General features: G+C 38.1%; 1 protein-coding gene across 2 annotated transcripts; it reads right to left on the reverse strand.

Annotated features, from left to right (window-relative positions):
* Positions 1-3,917: 3,917 nt before the first annotated feature.
* LOC309700589 (sterile alpha motif domain-containing protein 9-like) lies at positions 3,918-16,870 on the reverse strand. Of its 2 annotated transcripts, none has more exons than XM_082524234.1 (4): positions 16,101-16,870; positions 10,589-11,315; positions 10,168-10,450; positions 3,918-8,890 (listed from the first exon to the last, which is right to left on the reverse strand). In XM_082524234.1, exons 2-4 carry the CDS (start codon positions 11,303-11,305, stop codon positions 5,277-5,279), a joined length of 4,614 nt encoding a protein of 1,537 aa, XP_082380360.1. In that variant the 5' UTR covers positions 11,306-11,315; positions 16,101-16,870; the 3' UTR covers positions 3,918-5,276. The 2 variants fall into 2 exon arrangements, with proteins under 2 accessions (XP_082380360.1, XP_082380359.1); XM_082524233.1 differs by having other exon boundaries at positions 10,168-10,453.
* Between the last annotated feature and the right edge of the window lie 4,893 nt (positions 16,871-21,763).

Below are 21,763 nucleotides of genomic sequence, written 5' to 3' on the forward strand. Positions count from 1 at the left end.
ATTGCAAACTGAGTGCAAAGCAGTTTTAGTTTTGCAAACTCAGTGAGTGGTTTTGCTATAAGTCAGAATAGTTTTAGAGATTGTGCTACAGGAATCACAGTTAGGGTTTAAGCATTCAGAAAAAACTGTAATACAGGTAAGCTTTGTTTGTGGAGTACAATGGAGGGAGCAGAAAGAGTGAGAAGTAGAGGAGGCCGAGGAAGAGGACATGGAGGTGAAGAAGTAGGATGAAGAGGACAACAAGGACAAGGAGGAGCAAGAGGAAGACGAGGAGGGGGGAGAGGAAGGGTAGGAAGAGTAAGAAATAGAATTGCTGATGACATCAGAGCTACAATAGTGGACCATGTAATCAACCGTGGAATGACCCTGAGGGTAGCTGGCCAACGGGTCCAGCCTAACTCGAGCCGCTACACTGTAGCAAGCACCATAAGGACATCTTGAAATGAGAATCGCTTAGTACAGTCACTTCGCACAAAGATTTGTAGCACTGCCATATGCCAATGAGAAACACACCAATACCTTTGATGTACAAATACTGAAATTGTTACTTTACAGAATTGCTAGATGACCAGATGCTGGGGGCAGAGGAAGCATGTTCACTGCAGACCAAGTAACCCATATAGTCATTATGGCGATTGCAAATAATCCTATACTTGGAAATAAACACTTGTGTTTGTTTTGATGTGTTTGAATAAACACCAGTACTTGAAGTTTGGATCCCTCTATGCTTATGGATCTATGACAGAAGTATGAGCTCAAACTGACATAGCCTACCTTGTGCACAGAGAAAGCAAAAGCCAGATGTGTTTTGTATTCATACCATCAGTGTGCAGTTGGCGCATTGTGTGCTTAGTAGATGATGGCTTGTGTGTACTGTTTGATACGGAAACACCATTTTTACGAAGGTGTGAAGAGTTAATCCAGCTGTGTTTGCTTTTGCAAGAGAACTACAATGTTTTGATTATTGGGTGACAGGTTTTCTTATTTGTGTGAAGAGTTTTGCAAATTTAGCCAGTAGTTACAAAAAATGTGCTTAAGCAATCAGAAAAAACTGTAATTCATGAAATTTGAGAGATGTAGTCATTGAATGCATTTTGTGCCAAAACAATGATAACTGATCCTCAGTTTAGCCCACATAGACTTCTGTTGTGCTCACTGTGTGAGGAGTTTTGCAAAAGTGACCTAAGTATTGAGAAATGTGTCCTAGCGTCTGTAAAAAACTGTAACACACCAAGTCAATTTCCATTTTGTAGATATGAACCTGCATTGCATAACAATGTTGATATTTTTAAAAAATATTACATTCCCACTAAACATTGGACATTGGGGAGACGTGCAGATCATGTCAATATTGAGTCCATTGGTCTTAAAAATTTGAACTTTGGACTGGATAATGTTTTTGGATGTCAGGTGGACGTCTATGACAGGTGCAGGAAACTTACGTGATCAATACTGTCATGGTCCCTGTGCCTCACCAGCTGATTCTGTATTAGGTAACATGTTTTCTCTCTCTCTCTCTCTCTCCTGCCGGGGCGATGCTCATTATGGGCTCCCGCCCCTGGCCCACGCACCTGCTGCCGATCGGGATAATCACAAGGCCGATTTAAGACAGCAGCACTGTGTCACTCGTCGCTGGATCGTTGAGTTATCAGCGTCAGTCGCTCAGTAGATTGTAAATAAGGATCTGTGAGTTCGTTCCGTCTGTTCGCCTCTAACTATAATCTCTGTGTACAGATCTATCCCGGACCTTTCCCTGCCTGCCTGTCATCCCGTGGACGAGTGAGTGGATGGTGTTTCCCCAGTGTGGGGAGTGAAGAGAGAGAGCCTTTGGAGGACGTCAGATTCCCGTCTTTTCCCTCACATACCCTGGACCCCCCTCCCCTCCCTCCAGCACTTTGTAAATAGCATCACCTGGTGTCGTTGTGTAAATAAAATCTGTAAATCCTGTAAGGAGTCCCGGTCTGCGCCTGAGTCCGTTAACTGAAACCTGACAAATACATTTTTTTATTTACAAATATTACCATTGCTGCTATCAACATAGTATATATGAATACAGATTATTTATATTTTATTCAGTATATATGGGGTGGGGGGCTGGGGAGGGGTTTTACATTTTCACAAGTATCCTGTTTTATTGTGAAGAGCTTTGTAAGAGGAAGTAAATGTAGTTGTGATCAGTAGCAGGACTGAAAGAAGTTTATTTCAGTGTGTATGTATAAATTGGACTATCTACTCGTTTTTGTTGATGTTCACATTTTGAAACTGTCTATGAGAAGCTGGGGACATTTCTGCTCAACATCCACTGAGCAGCTGCTCACTTTTGTTTTAGCTCAGGAGGCCAGCAATCTCATAGATGTCTGCTGATCACTCTGCACTCCTTCACACATAACTGTTTCTTTACTAAAACATGCCTTACACCTTCTGGAAACACGGGACTACAGAGCCTCTAGAAGCAGTATAAAACCAATGATTTTAAATTTGACACTGAAAAGACGTGAACATTGACCATATTTGGACCGTGCATGGAGGCCCTATCGACATCAACACTAGAAGTTTAGTAGATGTTGAAAAAAAGATGTCATATTGACATCCATGTCTGCTCATGGTGGATGACCAAATTGTGGACCTGGTTTGGATGTCCAGAATTGGTTAGGGCCTTTGTCTGAGCACAAAAAGAAGTGCTCATGAGTCCATCTGGAGTCATATATGTCAGCCTGTACAGAATTTCCATAAACTGTATGGATTTTTCATCATTTTTATTACTTTTGGGTTATTATGAATTTTTGGCGCTCTGTGAGGCGAGCTTTCTTTCTGAGTGTGTGTGTGTGTGTGTGTGTGTGTGTGTGTGTGTGTGTGTGTGTGTGTGTGTGTGTGTGTGTGTGCATGTAAATCTGAGTCACAACAGAGACGGTCAGAGATGACAGAGTCAGACTGTGCACAGTACCTGACTGAAGTATTACTACACAATAATACAAGCAGTATAAATGTAAGAATGCAAGTTCAAAACCCCAGATCAGCTCAATAATATTATTTACTGATATTATACATTTTAAATAGATTAACCCTAAATTATGATGTACAGTATTAATTTTGCAGTTGCAGCACAATGTCAAAAAAGAGCCGATTAAGAAAACAGAAACGGGAAACTTCAGCCTCAGGGTAGCAGCTCTGTTCTGTCCTGAATCAGGCCATTTAGCAGTAAGGAGGTAAGTATATAAGCAAGTAAAAGGCCTGCTACTGAGTGCAAATTATTAAATTACTGTTATTTTTATTATTTACTAAATACTTATGTGACTTTTTTTTGGGCTGATCACATGCCTAAGCCTATATGGGTTAGTCACGTACACTGGAACATTCTTGTTCTGTCATCCAACAGGCAGGGATTACTATCATAAACCATTTCCTGTGACTGACTAGTGAAACTGCAATGTTTTTTTTTTAATGATGTGCTATAAAAAAGTGAACATTTTACATTATTCTTCAGACTTACAGAATTACTGACATAATATCAACATATCAAGGAGTTTATGACTTACCTGCTTTTCTTTTCTTAAAGAAAAGACAGACAATAAAAAAATATAAAAAATTTAAAAAAATAATGAATTGATTAAATATATAATTAATTAAACCAATGAAATGAATGCACATTTAATTAATTAGTTGTATAGTTAATTGATGAATTATTTCCAATTCAAATTAATTGTTGACATATTCAATTTTTACATTTACATTATATTTAATTCATTTTGGGATTGGAGGTCCTCTACAGAAAAATCACTTCCCACACCAGCTGAAGCTGTTATAGCTGCAAAGGGTGGGCCTATAAGTTAGACGTCAGTGTGCGAAAGGATTTGAGTAGGAATACAGTAATAAACATTTTTAATGGAAAAAAAAAGACCAAACTTAGATATAAGGCATTTTGTTTTCACTTTAATTTATTGTACAGTTTAGTTGATGCTGTTTTGACTTGATGTATGTATATCTCACCAGAACATGCTCTGGTTGGATATAGAGATCAATTTTTAAAACAAAGCCTGAATAATTTTCTGAACCAACCTTTATTTATCAACATTAGAAACATAAATATGAATCATGCCAGAAGCAAAGATTTTCCTTATTTTATGAGGCCATAATTATACAGACACTACGAGTTCTGAATGAGAGTCCACAACTACTGCTGGATATAAATATGAAAAACAGAATATTTTAAAATAAACATTCATGTTTATTTCATTTCTTTGGTTTCAGGAGGAATATGAAGCTAAAGAGTTCCTAACATTTATCACTGCAAAGTGCATAACCTTAACCCATCAAACAAGATGTTCAAGTTTCAACAAAGACCTCCTAAATTATAAATACACATAAGATTTGTCTGTTGTTTACGTATTAAAAAATGACAAAATACACATTTATATATTTTTAAATCCATAGCTGTGATAGCATTTACAAATATAAATCGCTACATAGTAATCACAACAATCAAATAATCGTGTCAAAAAAAGAGATTGCTCCTGTTACCTGATTAGTATTGCAATATTTTTCAAAGGAAAAGCAACAACTTTATATTTCTTACATAAGTAAAACAAGCTGTTCCAAATGGCTTGTCAATATCCCACACCAGAACCACAGTGATCTGAAAAACTTATCATAACAGAGTATACATATCACTTACAAATCACTGAATTCAATCAACACATTAAATTAATATACTGTTATGATCCAGAATCATGTCTGTTGTTTTTGTGTTCGGCTCCTCCCATCACAGTATATGTTAGTATATGCTTTTCTCTCTCTTAACTCCAATTTAGTGTATTTGCTGAGAAAGCTGTTTGCTGAGTGGCTGATTTGAATTGGTTTCAGGATTGGTTGACTAGATGGACACCAGCCTCATAAACACCAGCTCCTGTGTTGCCTCCAAAATCAACAGCATCTTTGTTAGTAATTCTTGTGTGGGGACTCTGATCTGAAAGTCTGTTAGTGAGCAGCCCACCAGTTTTTGTAAATAGGTTTGTAAACAGATAATTGTAAATATTACACTGTATATGTCGAACACTGCAGCAGTAGTAGAAGTGAGAAGGCTTTTTGGTTTGGATTAGGAGCTTAGTTTAGACATTTGTCTATTGTTTGCTTTTATTTTGGTTAGGGAAGACTAGGGAACATTATACACCTTTTGTTTTGCATTTTCTCTACATTTTCTTGATAAAGCTAATACCAGCTGCTAGACTTGTCTCACTTCAGTGTCTTGGCTCACTTGCTGCATTATGAATGTCTCCCTCTTAGTTTTCATACTTAATATCATATGCAAGCGGTCCGTTAATGGCAAAACCAATGTAGAAAGACACTTTTTCTGTGCTAAAGCCACTTCTGATTCCACTTAACCAAGCTGGACGCACCAGGATCTTCTGTTGACCATAGTTTGCATACACTGCTCCTTGCTCAATAGTCCCACTGACCCGATGGAGGCGGCTGATGATTGCTTTTTCCTTAAATATGTCTCCGTTCCACCAAAGTTGTGCCAAAGTATCACGAGGCATCTTTGGCAGAAAGCTCTCATCTAGTTTAGGTTTTGAAACAAGCCTCTTTAGTCCTTCCCCTTTTCCTAAGTATAAGCGGGCAATAGTGCTTCTCTTATTAAATAACTTGGACAGGTACTTGTGGGAAGACTTTCGAATGGCTGTGACATATTTCCCGATTTCTGTGTTTTCCTCTGTAGGACTTGGCCAGAATAAAAGCAGAGCCAGATAATAAGGATCTGGGAGATGATAACATAGTCCTATTTCCTGCAGAGTTTCTGAAAGTAGACCAGAAAGGAATCTGTAACTCTTGACATGTTTAGATTTTGGTTTCAAAAAGTAAAGAACAATGTTTGACAAGATGTAATTAATTTTCATTTGTGCATTTTGTTTTTGATTGCCAGTTTTCTGCAGAAATGCGTAGCATTCTGTGACCATTTCAATCTTTTCAGCAGGCTTGTCCAAATGCAGTATTCCTGAGAAAGTGTCTGCTTGGTTCTTTTCAAGAAACAGCTTTTGTTCCTGGACATCCAATTTCAAAGTGAGATTGGATTGATGTTCTTTTTCTTTTGTCATTTCTTCAGGTGTACTACAGAAAAGATGAACATACTTCTTAAAATGGTCACAGACTGTTTGATGATTCTTTGAGTCAAATTCACACACCCCTTTAATGTAGGCAAAGTAACAGTTAAGGATATCAAATATTTCTTTGACGTCAGACTTCAGTTTAACAAGAAACCTCTCGTGTTCGTTGATGATCTTGACATACCAATTGGTGATCTCATTGTCCTCATCACAAAGAGTGTTGAGCTTATTTCCCCTAAGAAAACTCTGCAGGTACTTTTTCTTCATTGGGTTGTGTTCATCAAAGAAAGGCAACTTGCTCAGTATCTCAAAGACCAAGAAAGCAATTTCTAGCATGTGCACATACCCATAAACATTGTATGACTTTCTGGGGTAGTCCTCTGAGTCATCATCAGGTGGTTCTTCTTGTGGTTCATCTTCCTTATCTGCCAGCTGTTGGGCTCTTTTGAAAGCTTTCATACCATTGATGGCTATCTTAATGTTTGTGTCCAAGTCCTCTGGGTTGTGTGATTTCTCCTGCTTTTCTTTGTCCATGTTAAACTTTAAATTGCTTTTGTAAATTTGTCCGATTGTGTCAAAGGTGTAAGGATTTTCTTTAATGTCTTTGGCTTTTTCTGCCCACTTCAGAGCCTCTGGGAAGTCACGCTCATTGATGTACAAATATCTCGCCAATGCCTGAGGAATAGATACACTTGTCACAAATCTGGATGAGGCTTTCACAAAGATTTCTTGGATGGTTTGTCTCTCCTGCGAGTTATGGATTTCGTTTACAAGAGGAGAAAATAGGTCTCTCCCGTCTCCATCTTTCTTATGTTGCCTTTCAATCAACATTCGTTGAATTGAGCGCATCAGTCTGTTTTTAACAACGAAAGTACTGAAGAACAGATCATAATGAAGCATCTGCATAGTAATTTCACTGACTTTCTTGTAGCAGCTTCTCTCCAACTCAGCCAGACAGGCAGATGCAATGGTCTGATGAAGTATCCGGAGGCCTTCGTATCCACCCGATTCTTGAATCCTGTCTATGATGAGAAGGTTTGAATACGGATTCATTCTTTCCAAAACACTGTCCTCTCTCCAGCGAATAAATTTCATCCCCAAAAAATCCTCACAGAGAGAGAGAGATATTTCTGATTCTTCCACGTAAGTGTTCAGTAAAGCTAGAAAGGCAAACAGCTCAGACTCCTTTTTGCTGAAATCAAAATTCTCCAGTGTGTTATGAGCAAGGTCACTTATGTATTTTTGTTCAAAATTGTTCTTCATGATCATGAAGCTGTAAAAGTTTTCAGGTTTGTCATGAGTTTCTTCAAGCTCTTTGAGTTTCTTTTCAAAATCTTTCTGCTCTTGTGGCGTCAAAGAAGCAGTTATGAACTGATTCTGTGTTTGATTGTGCTGTCTGTATTGCTGCTTTGGACTATGGGAACGAACACAGTTAAGGATGATAACTTTCCAGTTTGGTGCATCATCTGCACTTACACTGAAGTTTTCTTCTACTGCAGCTTTACGTATGGAGATCACAAGATCGTAAGGATTATCCGTTTCTTTTGAATCAACTAAGAGCAGAACTGGAGATGGTTTCTCACTTTCAAGTTTCATTAGTTTAATAACTTGGATGGCAACTTCTGTTTTGGGCATGGAGTTGTCTTTCAGCACGGCACATCTGAATTCATGATGGAGGTCCCACATCACATGCATTGCTAAGGTGGTGCCGCCACAGCCAGGATCGTGAAACAGGTTGAGCAGAACACACATGTCGTTTGAATCTCTCCACTGAGATCTGATCAGCTTCATCACATTCTCATACTTGTCTCGCTTGATAAATGGCTTCTCTTTGTCTTTGTCACAGAAGTAGAAGTTCCACCATTTCACTTTGCCACCTCTGTAGAATTCTTTTTCAACACTGATTCTAAATTCATGAAACTCTGAACTGTTTTCATCATATACGCTTTCACATTGGTTCGTACACAAAACATCTAGAGCTGTCAATAAATCTTCATCCTTCTGTGTTAGGACAACAGTACTGGAACCAGAAGAGGGAAGCAGCCGTACAGATGACTGACTGAATGGTCCCATCGCCATTATGGTGCCATTGATCTCACTCAGGGTTAGTTCATTTATGGACAGATGCTCAATGTCAAAGTCACACTTCTCCTTGATCAGCTCCCTCCATTTCAGATATGTGCTCTGAGACTCACATACGCTGATGATGTTTTCCTCCTCAGTGTGCTTTATGAATGACTTGTAGATATCAAAGACTGGGTCTTTCTCAGTGTCCACAGGTGAAAGTAGGAGGAAGATGATCAGATATCTTCCACGGAGGAGAACTTCAGGGTTGCAGATGAATGAAACTAACTGTTCTACATCTTTACAGGATTTCCTGAGCCAGTTCTTATAATCCAGCGCCAAGTTTGAGTCACTGTTCAAGTTCAGGCCATTACAGAACACCCAGCTGGTCTGTTTGTAGAGGTTGAGGTTCTTTATCACTGACTCAGTCTGTCCTTGAAATTGTGGTGGTGTATGCAGGTTGGCCACCCTTGACTCTCTGTATGAGTGACACAATCCACCTGAGGCAGCAGAACTGTGGTCAAAGTCTAACACGCAGAACAGTTTCAACTTTGTCAGAAACTGAAGATAATGTAGTTGTTCTGGATTGCTCTTGTTTACAACAACAACAAATTTGTCATAGTTATCAAGTGAGTTTCCACCACAACTTAACAAAGTCTTCAGCTTTTCTCCCTGGTTTGCTTCTTTCCTCACAGATTCTTTTGATAGAGTCATCTGCATCAGCTGACCTGTATGAACAGAAAAATAAATCAAAGTAAAAAGAAAGTGTTAGAGTGTATGTTAAATCTTGCCATTGTGGTACTTAAATTTGTAAACCTTGTCCTACATGGCATGTTTAGATATTTTTCTGTTCCTCCACTGTCTCTAGGTGGGGGATGCAATAGCTACAAGTGTTTAACTGCAGGCACATTGCATGTGAGGTTCTAGGTGTCCTTTTTTAGTAAGGATGTTTTCTTCCTGCCCTTTATGGCCTCACCTATGCTTGTGTATGGTGACCCTTTAAAGAAATTAATCCATATACAGGATGAGGGGAGATGGCCCTTTGTGATCAGCAGGAAGTTACACACACACACACACACACACACACACACACACACACACACACACACACACACACACACACACACACACACACACACACAGTGCCTTAATTTTATGATGCACCACAGGTTTTTTTTTGGTTTTTTACAATGGGTGGTGCTTGTATTCACTGAATACAGTTTTTAATCAAAAACACTGATGACTCAATAACAGCACCAAAAGGGTCAACTTGGGAAAATAAATCTGTTCTGAATTTATTTTGGCCTTCAGACAATAATTCTGATTGCTACATTGCTGGACATAACAGACAACCAGAAATCCTGGATGACCACATAGGTGCGCTCACAGCTGACAGCCTGAGATGTGGCTTTCAGGACAGGGGATCAGAGTGCTCCTTGCTGGGCCAGGTCTGCACTCTAATAAAGGAATAAAGGCTGCAAAATGCACTTATGCAGAGAGAATCCAGGGACACCTCTGTGAGACAGGAAATACCAAGCGAATGTGACAGGGAGTAAAGGCACTGACAAATTACAAACCTAGACAGGGGGTCAAGAATGATGAGACTACTTCACCAGTGTGTGAATGTGTGTGTGAATGGGTGGATGACTGGTTGTGTAAAGCACGTTGGGGTCCTTAGGGACTAGTAAAAGCGCTATACAAATACAGGCCATTTACCATTTACTTTCCCAGACAGGCTGAATAACTAGTTTATTTTGCGACACCATGAAACAAACAATAGCGTAATATGAAACGGTAGACATTTTCATACCGTCATCCAACATATATTGTTATAGTACTTCTACAGGAGTGCAGTTGGTTATACTCTAAACCACATCCCAAAGCTCTCAGGAATTTATAGCTTATACCTAAGTTGCACATTTTATTATTTGAATGCATTCTTACTAGGAACAGGCTTCAGCCACTACATAACCATGAAATGAAGAGTTAGTTGATTCTTACTTACTTATTCTTTCTTCCAGCTGACAGGCAAGTTTCAGCTGATTTATCTCTTTTAGAGTTTGTATTGCGACCTGTGGAGCTTCCTTGCTTCCATAGTGGTCAGTCATTAATTTAGCAATATCCATGCTGTCCTTATCCTCCAGTTTACTCTGACAAATAGGTTTACGTTTGGATTCAGTGTGTAATCTTAAACGAAAAATAAATGTTTTAAGATCCACTTTCAAAAGGTCATCAAGGATGTTCTCGATCTCCACAGTAATCCTGGATGCATCGGGTGACACTGTGGTCTGCTGGAAGAAAGCAATATTTAAGAATCCAACAGCTTTATTGATTTTTATTTTTTCATTTTCATTTGTATAAAGCTATATTAATATGTATATAATATTTGATGTAGTGTGGTGTATAAATAATAACAGAAACTTTACCACAACAGTTCCTTTGTTCCAGACCCCTGTGTTCTGTGGCTTTGGTTGTTGAATTTCTTTTTTCTCTGAAGTTTTATCAAATGGTAACTGAATCTGTTTGGAGTCTTTTTCCACTATCCCATCTCTTTTGGATTCAGTGTTTTCATATGATTCTGGACGGTTTATTTCTTTGGCATGAGCATTTCCTGGTTCAGTGGGTTTGGCAGCTTCTTTTTGGTCTGTAATAGGTTGCAGAGTTGGCTCCGGTTTCTGGTTCAGTTGTTTGAGTGCTGAAATAATTCTTACAGCAGGACCACCTTTTACATCTAGATCCACTAAATCTTGCTTCCTGAAGCAAACAAGGCAATCTCCAGACACATCTTCCTCTTGGAGTCGTTCTGCATATTTGCTGTATACATTCACATGCTGCTCTAACCACTGGCTCACCTGCTCTTTGGTCCATTTTTCCACATATTCTGGGAACTCTGATTGATGCTTACATGCTTTTTTCAGACTTTCCAGATAAGCTGTGATTTTCACAGCAGGACCGTGTTTTATTCCCAATTCCAAAATGTCTTGTTTATCGAAGGAAACTAAACATGCCCCCGACACTTCCTCTTCAGTAAATCTGTCTGCACAACTCTGTTGAACTTTGACCTCTGCCGTCAGCCACTGGTGAACATCCTCTGTGGTCCATTTTTCAATCAGAGGTGGTTTTCTTGTTGTTGACTGGTTCATTTTGGATCACCTAAATTTGAGAAAAAAAACCACATCATCTCTATGTGTCCATATTTCACTCCTTCATGGCTCAATATTCCACCCGTTCCAGCCTGCAGCAATTATTTATCTTTTATCCAAGTACAGTCTGTTAGCTGCTACGTTAATAATAATAATAAAAAATGGCTGATGTGGCTATCAGATAACTAATAATAATTAAATGGCAAATATTAATGTGTGCACTGGCTATTCTTTTTTACTTTGTCTTTACATATTATTTAGAATGTTAGTTTGTTTTAATAGCTTTCTCTTAAACATGTGGGTTGAGAGAGTTTTTGTTCTCCTTGTTGCCATGGAACTGTTACTTTTATTGAGGAATTGGACCTCAGTGCAGCAGCTACACAATGCAGGTGTTCTTTAATCCAGAGATCAGCTGATTAGCCTGGTCCTGGCTGGCTTGTCAGCCAGACTGATGGACTGACTGATGGATGTAGAGGTGAGGGACACAGGAGGAGAAAGAGGGAGAGTGTGAGACAGCGGAGGCTTGAAGAGAGAAGGTACAAACAAACGAATAGTTATGTCTATAACTTCTGTTCCCTGAAGGAGAGGAACGAGGTACAACACATAAGTATGGGACATATATACACGCAGAACAGAGCAGCCACCGAACCAGAATTGGACCACCACATCCTTAGTGAGTGGTAGACCCAGCAGAAAGGACAGTATGAGCCAAGGGAGGCTGTAACGTCCAACCGATAACACCGCACAAAAGTGTGCGGTGATGCCCAACTAGCTGCCGCATAAATCTGACAACACAAATGATGTTGTGCAGTGTAGATGATATAAGTTGCCATGCCTTTGCCATTTGATTTTGAGGAACATTGTTTCTGAAGTATTCCACAATCTTTGTACACACTCTCTGGGGAGAGTCTCTGCCCATCTTTAATTCTGAGAGACTCTGCCTCTCCAAGACATTCCTTTTATAGCTAATCACATTACAGACCTGATATCAATTAATTTCAATTACTTGCTAAATGTTCTTCCAACTGAATCTTTTTAACTTTGTTGCTTTTTCAACCATCTGTAGGAAGCATAAAATTAGGAAATTTCTCAGTTTAAACATGTTATTTTATCTATGTTCTGGTGTGAATAAAATATTGGCTCATATGATTTGAAAGTCTTAGTTTTCATTTTGTTAAAATTTAAAGAATGTCTCAACTTTTCTGGAATTTGGGTTGTACACTATAAAATTTGTCTCTGTGCAAAAGTTTGCAATTAATCAAGCCCCACAAATTAAACGACAAGAAGACCACAGTGCATTGAAACAGGAACAGGAAGTAATACGATGCTGCAGTAATGCTGTCTATTTGCCTCAGAAGTCCAAGGTTGGAGCTGGGAGTGCCATCACTCGAGTTGATAATGTTCCAACAGTAAAGCTGGAAAAGCAAGGTTTAACTACCACATGAAAACCATACCCTCCACTGAGTGTTGTACCCTTCTGTCCTGTTGTGTACCAGTATAAATACTGTGCCTTTTCAGTGGTTCAGGGTCGGCTTATCTTATCTATCTTTCTTTTAATTTTTACCACACATTTATGTTTTATCTTTTATACTACAAAGATATGCATTGATAGTAGAATTATACACACTGACACTAACAGACAGAGAGAATTTGTAGGGGGGGTTCTAATACCTGCAAGAAAACAAAGCTATAAATACGGCGTGTTTGTTAGAGGGAAGCATCCCCCCCCCTGGTGTCTCATAATAAAAGTGTTTACTGCTTGGGTGTGGCATTCTTGTCTCTCCAGTCCCTTTACAGACAGCTTAAAAACTAAGTTGAAATTCTAACTGTGTGATAATAAATTTTCAAGATTTAAACTTTGAGCATATTCGTCTTCTCTCTCATACAAAGAACCCAACAATAGTCTGGTCAGTGCTCAGCATATGGCTCATTTAGTGAGTTTTATCTTGGATTGTAATGTTGGAGTTGTAGGGGCTTCTTGGACTTTTTAGATTGGAAGTCCGACCTAAGGGAGTATTTTCAACAAGCACACTTGAGTGTACTTGGCTGAGATTAATGTTAAACTTCATAATTGGATTTTTTCGTTTACTTTAATGTCTTACTGGAGCTGTCGGTATATTTTTAATTGAATATTTAGTTTGAACCTTAGTTCAGGTTAGTATATTTTGTAGAAATGTGTTATACTAGTTTTTAAAAAAAAATCTCAGATTTGATTAAAACTAACTTCGAAGATTTTTTTAATCCAGGGAGAAAAGCAAGAGCATTTTCAGCATTTTTGGACCAGCAATGAATCAAGCTCATTGTGGATAAACCTGTTCCCCGTTAGCAGTCAACCATTTCACAAACTGCGCAAATCTTTTAATTCACTTGTCATGTTTTTGTTATCAATATATTTTACAAACATGGTTATACAGAATATGATGCTGGACATTAAACAGAATTTAGTATTTAAAATGGGTTCAAACGTAAACATCTAGCAGTAATATCGGTCTATACAATAAAGATGAAATTTTTGTGCAGAGTATTTTACTTTTTGTTCATTTATTTATAATTTTCCAGTTATACAGTTTTATATGTAGTGGGGCGTTTTCAAAGTGTTTTATTGCTTCTTTTACTAAAGGAATGGTTCTAAAAAAAATCCTCCACCACTCCTCATTACTAATAGGAAATATTTTTTTGCAATACGGTATATTTATTTAACAATACAAGTAGTACAAGTAATATTATTTAATTATTCTTCAGCCAGGAATGAATACAGAAAGGTGACGATATGGATGTTGAAGGATCCTCTCTGCTTGCCTTTCTGTAAAAGTCACTGAACACCAAGGGATTAAATTATGTATTTTTTTAAGAAGGTGTAAAAGTCCGAGTCAAGTCACAAGTCTGAAACTTTGAATTTCAAGTCCTTTCGAGTCTTTAAAAAAAAAAAAAACGAAAAAATAATGTTGCAGTTATGCTAAATGTAAATATTAGACCATGTAATTTTAAAATCTGTGTTTTTCTCAACACATGACAAAATAGTGAACTTAGAAAATATACACAAATTGTGAAATTGCACCTCTTTAAAATGCAGCTCAATTAAACTTAGCTCCAAGAATAATTTTCACCGACAGTTCTGAGATAAGCTGCATGTTATTCTTGGATGCGGTTGTAGGACCGGCTTTAAAATCGCATGACAAAAATATCATACACATTAAAAAAACACTGTATCACCAACATAGCCTGGACAACATTTGCTAGTTAGATGAAGTCAGCTATCTCATCGTAGCATATTTATATGCATATTTATAATCATACGGTTCTTGGAGTGAGTGCACACACTCATGAAGTTTAGTAACTTCTGCAACAAGCCCAGGTACAGTTTACCGACAGATGGGTGCAGGACCTTGAAACGCACCGTGTCGAACGAAAGACCATCGTACGTATCATAAGTTTACCAGTCTCACAAATCGTCGTCATAAATACACATTCCTTAACCGTTTATTAATAGGACCTTTGAGCTCAACGGTAATTAATTAGTAGTGGAAATAATTTCTGGTAGCATCACAGAAATGTAGCAGTGACAATAATATTGTATGCTGTAATCGTACTGGGCAATTAGTGATACAAAAAACCTGTTTTATCCTGTGAATAAAAGCATATGTTTTTGTCAATGTACCATAATAACAGAAGCGAAACGCAATATTGTGTCAGGACAATTCACTATTTATGCACAATAAATAAAGGAGCATAGCGCGACAATTTCTGTTCAGCGCCAGACTTGCTTGTAACCTATATCACCAATTATGTTATGAAAATGACGTATTAACTACTAAAAAACACTGACCTTCGTGTAAATGCTTGGAGCAGATTAACCTGTGAGCTGGAGGGTTCTGGGACGTTATATTTGATCTTTGAATGGCTGCAATCCAGTCGCGTCTTTGTTACTTCGGAAACATGGCTTGAACAATTTCTCTTCAACGATGTAATCCGATAACAACCGATCTCTTTACCCGTCGGCTTCCCGTGGCTGTCATGCGACCGGCTATTGCAGTTAATAATACAACAGCTTCTTGACATTTTTGTGTTTCTTTTTATCGCTGTGTGACTGATTTTAATTGAAAGCCTGCGTGCGCTAGTACCGCTTGCCACGAGTTCCCAGAATCCTTTGCGGTTCTACCCGTGAATGACGTCACATTTTCAATCTCTATATAATATGCATGTTAAATTTTATATTTGGGGTAAAATATCAAGTCTTTTCAAGTAAACCGGTTCAAGTCCAATTCAAGTCCCAAGTCATTGGTGTAAAAGTCCAAGTCAAGTCACAAGTCTTAGAACATTTTTTCAAGTCAAGTCTAAAGTCATAAAATTAATGACTCGAGTCTGACTCGAGTCCAAGTCATGTGACTCGAGTCCACACCTCTGCTACTTGGTATTGAAAAACTCCCCGAGTGAACAATATTTCGGTGTTGAATTACCGTTTCAGTGTGTTTAAAGACTTTCCTTTAGAATCTAATATAAGAAACTTTGGAAGTTCAGCTGTATGTCGGATCTGGCTGGAATGCTGCTGTCAGCATAACATTTGCACAGCCCCTCCCTAATAATAAGACAATCCGTCGAGTCGTAGCTCGGTTTAAAGTTAAAGAGCACACGCTCACATTAAAAACGATACTTTTAACAATTTCTAAACATTAAAACTTTGCACAATCATATCTACTAACTCATTCTTGAATGATTCTCTTTGCCTCTACTTAAACATTTAGCCGATTTACAGGAACATAGAAAAAAGAAAAAAATTCATAAACAAAATTCTCACCTCAGGCTTCGTTTTGGCAGTCGACTTAGTGAATATGAAATATGATGGCGTCTACTGTGTGCACAAATATAGGTGCACGGTCATTATAACGGAGGTACTATGTAGTAGTGATGGCCCGCTTGAAGCTGACGCTCCGGAGCGTGTGTCGAAAAAAACAACACACTGGTTCAGAAGCACTGTGTCGAGGCTTGCTTCGTTTGGCAAAAGTCACGTGACCAGTGACGTCCGAAGCTTCATTACGCACGTAACTGCTTCGGTACCTGATTCAAACAGATATAAGGAAGTGAATCATCCACGGGATTCGTGGAGTGTGTTGATGGTGACAGATAGCGACGAGGTGATCATTCCACTGACAGATATGGAGCCAGCGAGGAAGAGAGGACGTTCTGGCGTGTGGGAATATTTTGAGTTGATTTTGCTCAATTCATTTTATCTGCCGAAGTGAAAAACTTGAAATGTCCAAAATCATGTTTTCATAATGTAAATATCATTACAGCATATGACTTTAGGAACACTTCCATGTGAATTAAAGCTAATGAAGACTACAAAAATGTATTTGACACTATACGTACATTACATTGCTACACAGTTTAGAAAATCATTTTGTTTATTGTTTTTAGGTGATAGTCTGCAGGACCCAGGAATACCTGCATATCTACCAACTTGCAGTGTAGTTCCTGCACTCCACAGCCTCTTCTGTTCCATGCAAGTGGATTTTCTCCAGGGCAGGAGAAACTATTTCTAAGAAAAGAAACAGACTCAGCCAGCACACAGTAACACGAATCCTCTTTTTAAATGTAAATAACAAAAGGGCTACCTGACATAGAGCATGTTTTTACTTTGCAAGTTCTTGATTAGGGGTGGGTTTTGATTATCGCCTTTCTGATTACAATCCATGCTAAATTTGATATTGATTCATTAAAATCCCGTGTCGATTTGTAAATTAACGTTATTATGCCTGAAACGCCAGCATCTCAGGTTAAACCTCACAACATGTCGTCAAACACCATGCAGCTAAAACAGTAACTGGGAGCAGGTTTACGGATTCTGCATACAAACGTGAACACAGAGCGCGGACCCGACGCGTCAGAGTCAGATTTTGATGTGTCGTCAGGTCCGCGCTGTGTTTGCCTCTTTTTTCTTCGCTGGCTTCTGCAGCTGCAGGTTTCATAACTCTCTGTTTACATCTCTAATTAAGTCTCACATGTGTCAGCTTTCTTTTAATAGATACGAAATTATGGATATATACTGTTAAATGATCAGACTTGTAATATTTCTGACTGAGGCAAAACTTTCCAGATTCCAATCAAATTGAATCGGATCCTGTATCGAATCAAAATGATTCTACAAATCAGTGACGATGCAGCCCTACTCAGCTTCCTAAGCATTTTCCCTTTCCAGTTCACAATCAATCCCACCCCTAGGTCAAAAATATGTATAGGACAATTGGCCTAATCTAATATTTTGTATGAACCTGTCAAGCTGTCCAGTGATTAAACGACAAGTAGATGGAGGCAGGACTTCACAGCAGGGGCATACTCCATAATGTGCTGTGCATTCTCATATGTATATTATATATATTGCTCACTTATTGTATTTACCAACATCAAGGAGTTATGAGCAAAGAAAGGCCACCATAGTGCATGTTTAAATAGGGAAAGTTTATTGATCAAAATGTATTACGCAAATACGCATTACATTTTTTTCAGCCCCCCAATCGAGAAAACAAAACCAATTACATGTTCAAAGCAACGGAACGGTGGACCAATATCAGAGAGAACTCCACTCTTGAGTGAGCAGCGATGATTGAGCAGTCCGTTTTATTTTGCAGATTCAAGCTGCTCTTCAAAATTTTCACCACCAGATGTCACCAGAGAGGACTGTGTTGAAAAGCTTCGAGTAATGAACCGTTTTTCAATACAAGCTTCAGTGCTTCGGAAAGCTTCATTTGGCCATCACTACTATGTAGCCTACATTCTGTTTTCCTTCAAATGGTCAAAGCGTCTGCGTGAAAGAGCCTCCTTTCACAGGAAGTCATGTGAGGTGCAGTTTCAAATCATAGTCGCACCCACCCACAGGTGGTTTAACATGGTTTTGTTTTAGCAATGTGTGTGCGCATTTTGGTCTGCGTGGAAATAAATGTGTACATGTTGAAATCCATTTGTGTGTAACCAGATTTGTAAATGTGTCAAATCTGTGAGCATGCGTAGATATTAATGGCTGAAAAGTCTTAAATCTTAGCCTGAAAACACACTGCGTTCCAAATTATTATGTAAATAATATAGTTGATACAAATGGCAGTCTGTATAATTTTCAAGTCATCAGCCATTAGAGCACAATTCAAATTGCATTATTCAAAACCTCCCAATGATATCTACGTTTTTGCAAAAAAGAAAAAAAAAACCTCAAAATGCACTGTTCCAAATTATTATGCACAACAGAGTTTAAAAACATTTTATTGGTTGTAAAGAATTGAAAGCTGTTATTTCTTCAATTTGCAGCTTTAGGGTGGTCATATTTACTGAAACCAAACGCTATTTAAATCAAAAACATCTTAACAGGTCAAATTACATGCTAATATAGGACCCCTTCTTTGATATAAACTTCACATTTCTTGCACCCATTGAATTTGTGAATATTTAAAAAGTTTATGCTTGAATTTCTTTGTAAGATGTCCGAATAGCCTCCCACAACTGCTGTTTGGATGTGAACTGCCTCATAGATCTTTTTCTTGAGGATGCTCCACAGGTTCTTAATAAGGGTAAGGTCAGGGGAAGATGGGGGCCACAGCATTAGTTTTTCTCCCATAGCAGCCAATGGCACCGAGGTATTCTTTCCAGCATGAGATGGTGCATTGTCATGCATGAAGATAATTTTGCTACAGAATGCACACTTCCTTTTGTACCATAAATAAAGTGTTCAGTCAGAAACTCTATATAATTGACCATTTTTACACCTTCCAGGACCCAAAAGGGGCCTAGCAGCTCTCTCCCCGTGATTCCAGCCCAGAACATGACTCCCCCACCTCCTTGCTGATGTTGCACTCAAGTTGGGACATGGTTGCCATCCACTACTCATCAGTGAACAAGACTGTTTGAAAATTAATCTTGATGCATTTCTGGGCCCACTGCAACTGCTTCTGCTTGTGGGTATTGGTTAGGGATGGCTGAATGGCAGGTTTATGCACAACTGCAAGCCTCTGAAGGATCTTACACCGCGACTCCAGAGACACCATCAGCTTCAAATACACTATAAAGTCTAATTAGTTCCCAGAACTAGTAATGTTTACTTAAGATAACTATGTTAGAACAACTTATTCATTGCAAGTATACAGTACCAAGAATAATTTGACTGACTGTGTCATACTAATTGTTTACCCACTGATTAAAATTTCAAGTTCTACTAAATTAAAAATCAATTTGTGGTAACTTAATGTGATTAAAAAACAGTTTTATTATCCTTGAAATGTCTAGTACAACGCTTATACTAATGTTATACTGTATGCAAGTATGATTCAAAAATAATAATTAACAACACTTCCTGTAATGGTATTAAAATCAGCCCAACTTTTATTTTCAAATGCAAAAAAGTATATCAGCAAACATACTGGACTCTGCTGAACAACAAACAATTACATTGCCATCATTGTAATAATATTACAATGAAAAAAAGTCTCAGATTTAGTTATTCTGAATCCAAGTTTAGGCTTTCCACAACTTTGTTTTGCAAGTTACATTACTTATATAATCAGTATAAATGTATTTATTGTCTTTGGATCAAACAAAACATTTGTTTTGCGTTCAAACACAGAAGCTTGGTATGTTGTAATATTTTAAGGATTGCTTGGTTCCAGGCCTGGTATTACTGCCTGAATGACTGTCATGGATTTAGGTGTTCCACATGCAAGTGCAGAAGAAAGTCTTTAACATTGTCCCAACTACCCTTAGGTACAGTGGCAGTGGATGTGGATTAGAGATGTAATGGCCTTAAAAGTGCAGGTGACCATCCTCACTGACCATACTATCTGTGACGGAGGACTCATCTGTCCTGGTGGTCCACAAGCAAACAATCATATTTTTTAGAAAACCAACTTATTTCCTTTCTTAACAATTTTTTTTCCTGCATTTGCTATAGAACAGACCTCAATTTAGACAATCTCAGGCTCCCTCCCCACCGGAAAGGTGACACTCAATGTCCCACTTGTCAGTCTGGATAGCCCTGACCACCGACACACAATAATGTCATGAAAACAAGTTTTTTAAAAAGGGATATGCAAACATGGACAAAAATTTTTCATTGTGATGATCTGCAGAAGCAAATTTCCCTGTTCAAAAACTTGCAGACTTCACTATATACAGTGTAGACAATGTGGACCCTCTAAACTAAGTTTGTGAGATATAATCTTTTAAGAAATTCAGACCAAACTGTTGTCGTATTTACTTACACAGCATGTCTTATAGAATTGACTGGCGTGAACAGCAACAACATAGAGCAGTCATATCTCAAGTCTAATAACAGAAGAGAGGAAAGGATCAGTAAAGAAACAACTTCCCAAACCAAAGCACAAATGAAACAATAAGTAAAACAGGTTGATCTAAAGTATGATTAAAGTTCAGCCTGATTAATATAAATGCCACTGACAATTACTTATATATTGGAAAATCAAAATACTATAATCAATATAATGTTATACTCATAAGACCAAACATTTTAGTGCATAATCACCTGTCACTGCCATTTAAAACCCTAAATTGAAGTATCTCATATGCATGTGTGTTAATTACTTCAAGCTGTCCTGCTTACATTCAGAAGTATTAGGTGTTTATTCTCTGCCCCTGTGTTTTCTATTTGTATATGTGTATCTATGCCTGTGGTGCTTACATCACTGCTGCAATACCCGTGCACAGGATTTAGTGAGCTCCATTGTCAGAAACAGAAAAATCTGTCACAGGGTACCCATCTTTCAGCCCCGTTTAAAACATCCATCTCTCTTACCGTTTACTACCAAAAGCAGATCACCCACAGAACTTTACCATAGCACTGGTGTACTATATGATTATGAAATCATGCTATTTTAATTACATGGTTACCTGACCCTTAAAATAAGGTAAAATGTGTTAAAAGTATAGTTTTTGTTTATCTTCCTAAAGATGCTTATTAAAGCTTTTATTTCTTATAATTGCAAGTCCTTATTCGCTTGTCTACAACATCACTGGTCATGTAGAATTGAACTCATTTTTCTTTAAAGAATTTTTAACTGCTGTCTTGCAAACTTCAAAGGAAAGACGAAATACTTGTGGAACAGTCACTAAGGTATCATTGTGTTGTGTTCATCCATGTGTCCAGTTTTTGTATTGCTTTTTGTTTTTTGGTTGATGCATTAGGTGGGTTGCTCAGTTTTGTTTTACTAAATGTTTGAGCTCATACACGTGTTTTAAACAAGTTGTATGTACATTTAACTCGGTACTACTTGGACTCAATGGGTATTTATGTATTATCATCTGGCTCGCCTTTTTCCTAGGACCAGTCCTGTATTTGCATTTGGGCCCTTTTTTCTGAAACGCCATCTACGCTTGCTAATCCACATAATGACAGGTAAACACACCTGTCGGGCTTAAGATCACAAACACACGTTTGTATTATGACTTCAAGTAGCTGTATTC

The sequence above is a fragment of the Aulonocara stuartgranti genome, assembly GCF_965226115.1.
Source record: "Aulonocara stuartgranti genome assembly, chromosome: 23".
Classification (NCBI taxonomy): Eukaryota; Metazoa; Chordata; class Actinopteri; order Cichliformes; family Cichlidae; genus Aulonocara; species Aulonocara stuartgranti.

Bases quoted from the DNA above. Each gene is read 5' to 3' on its own strand.
- LOC309700589 (XM_082524233.1), bottom strand. From the start codon at position 11,305: ATGAACCAGTCAACAACAAGAAAACCACCTCTGATTGAAAAATGGACC. The intron at 10,454-10,588 runs GTAAAGTTTCTG...GCTTTCTTCCAG, and splicing joins GGAACAAAGGAACTGTTGTG to CAGACCACAGTGTCACCCGA. The intron at 8,891-10,167 runs GTAAGTAAGAAT...CTGTTCATACAG, and splicing joins TCAGCTGGAAGAAAGAATAA to GTCAGCTGATGCAGATGACT.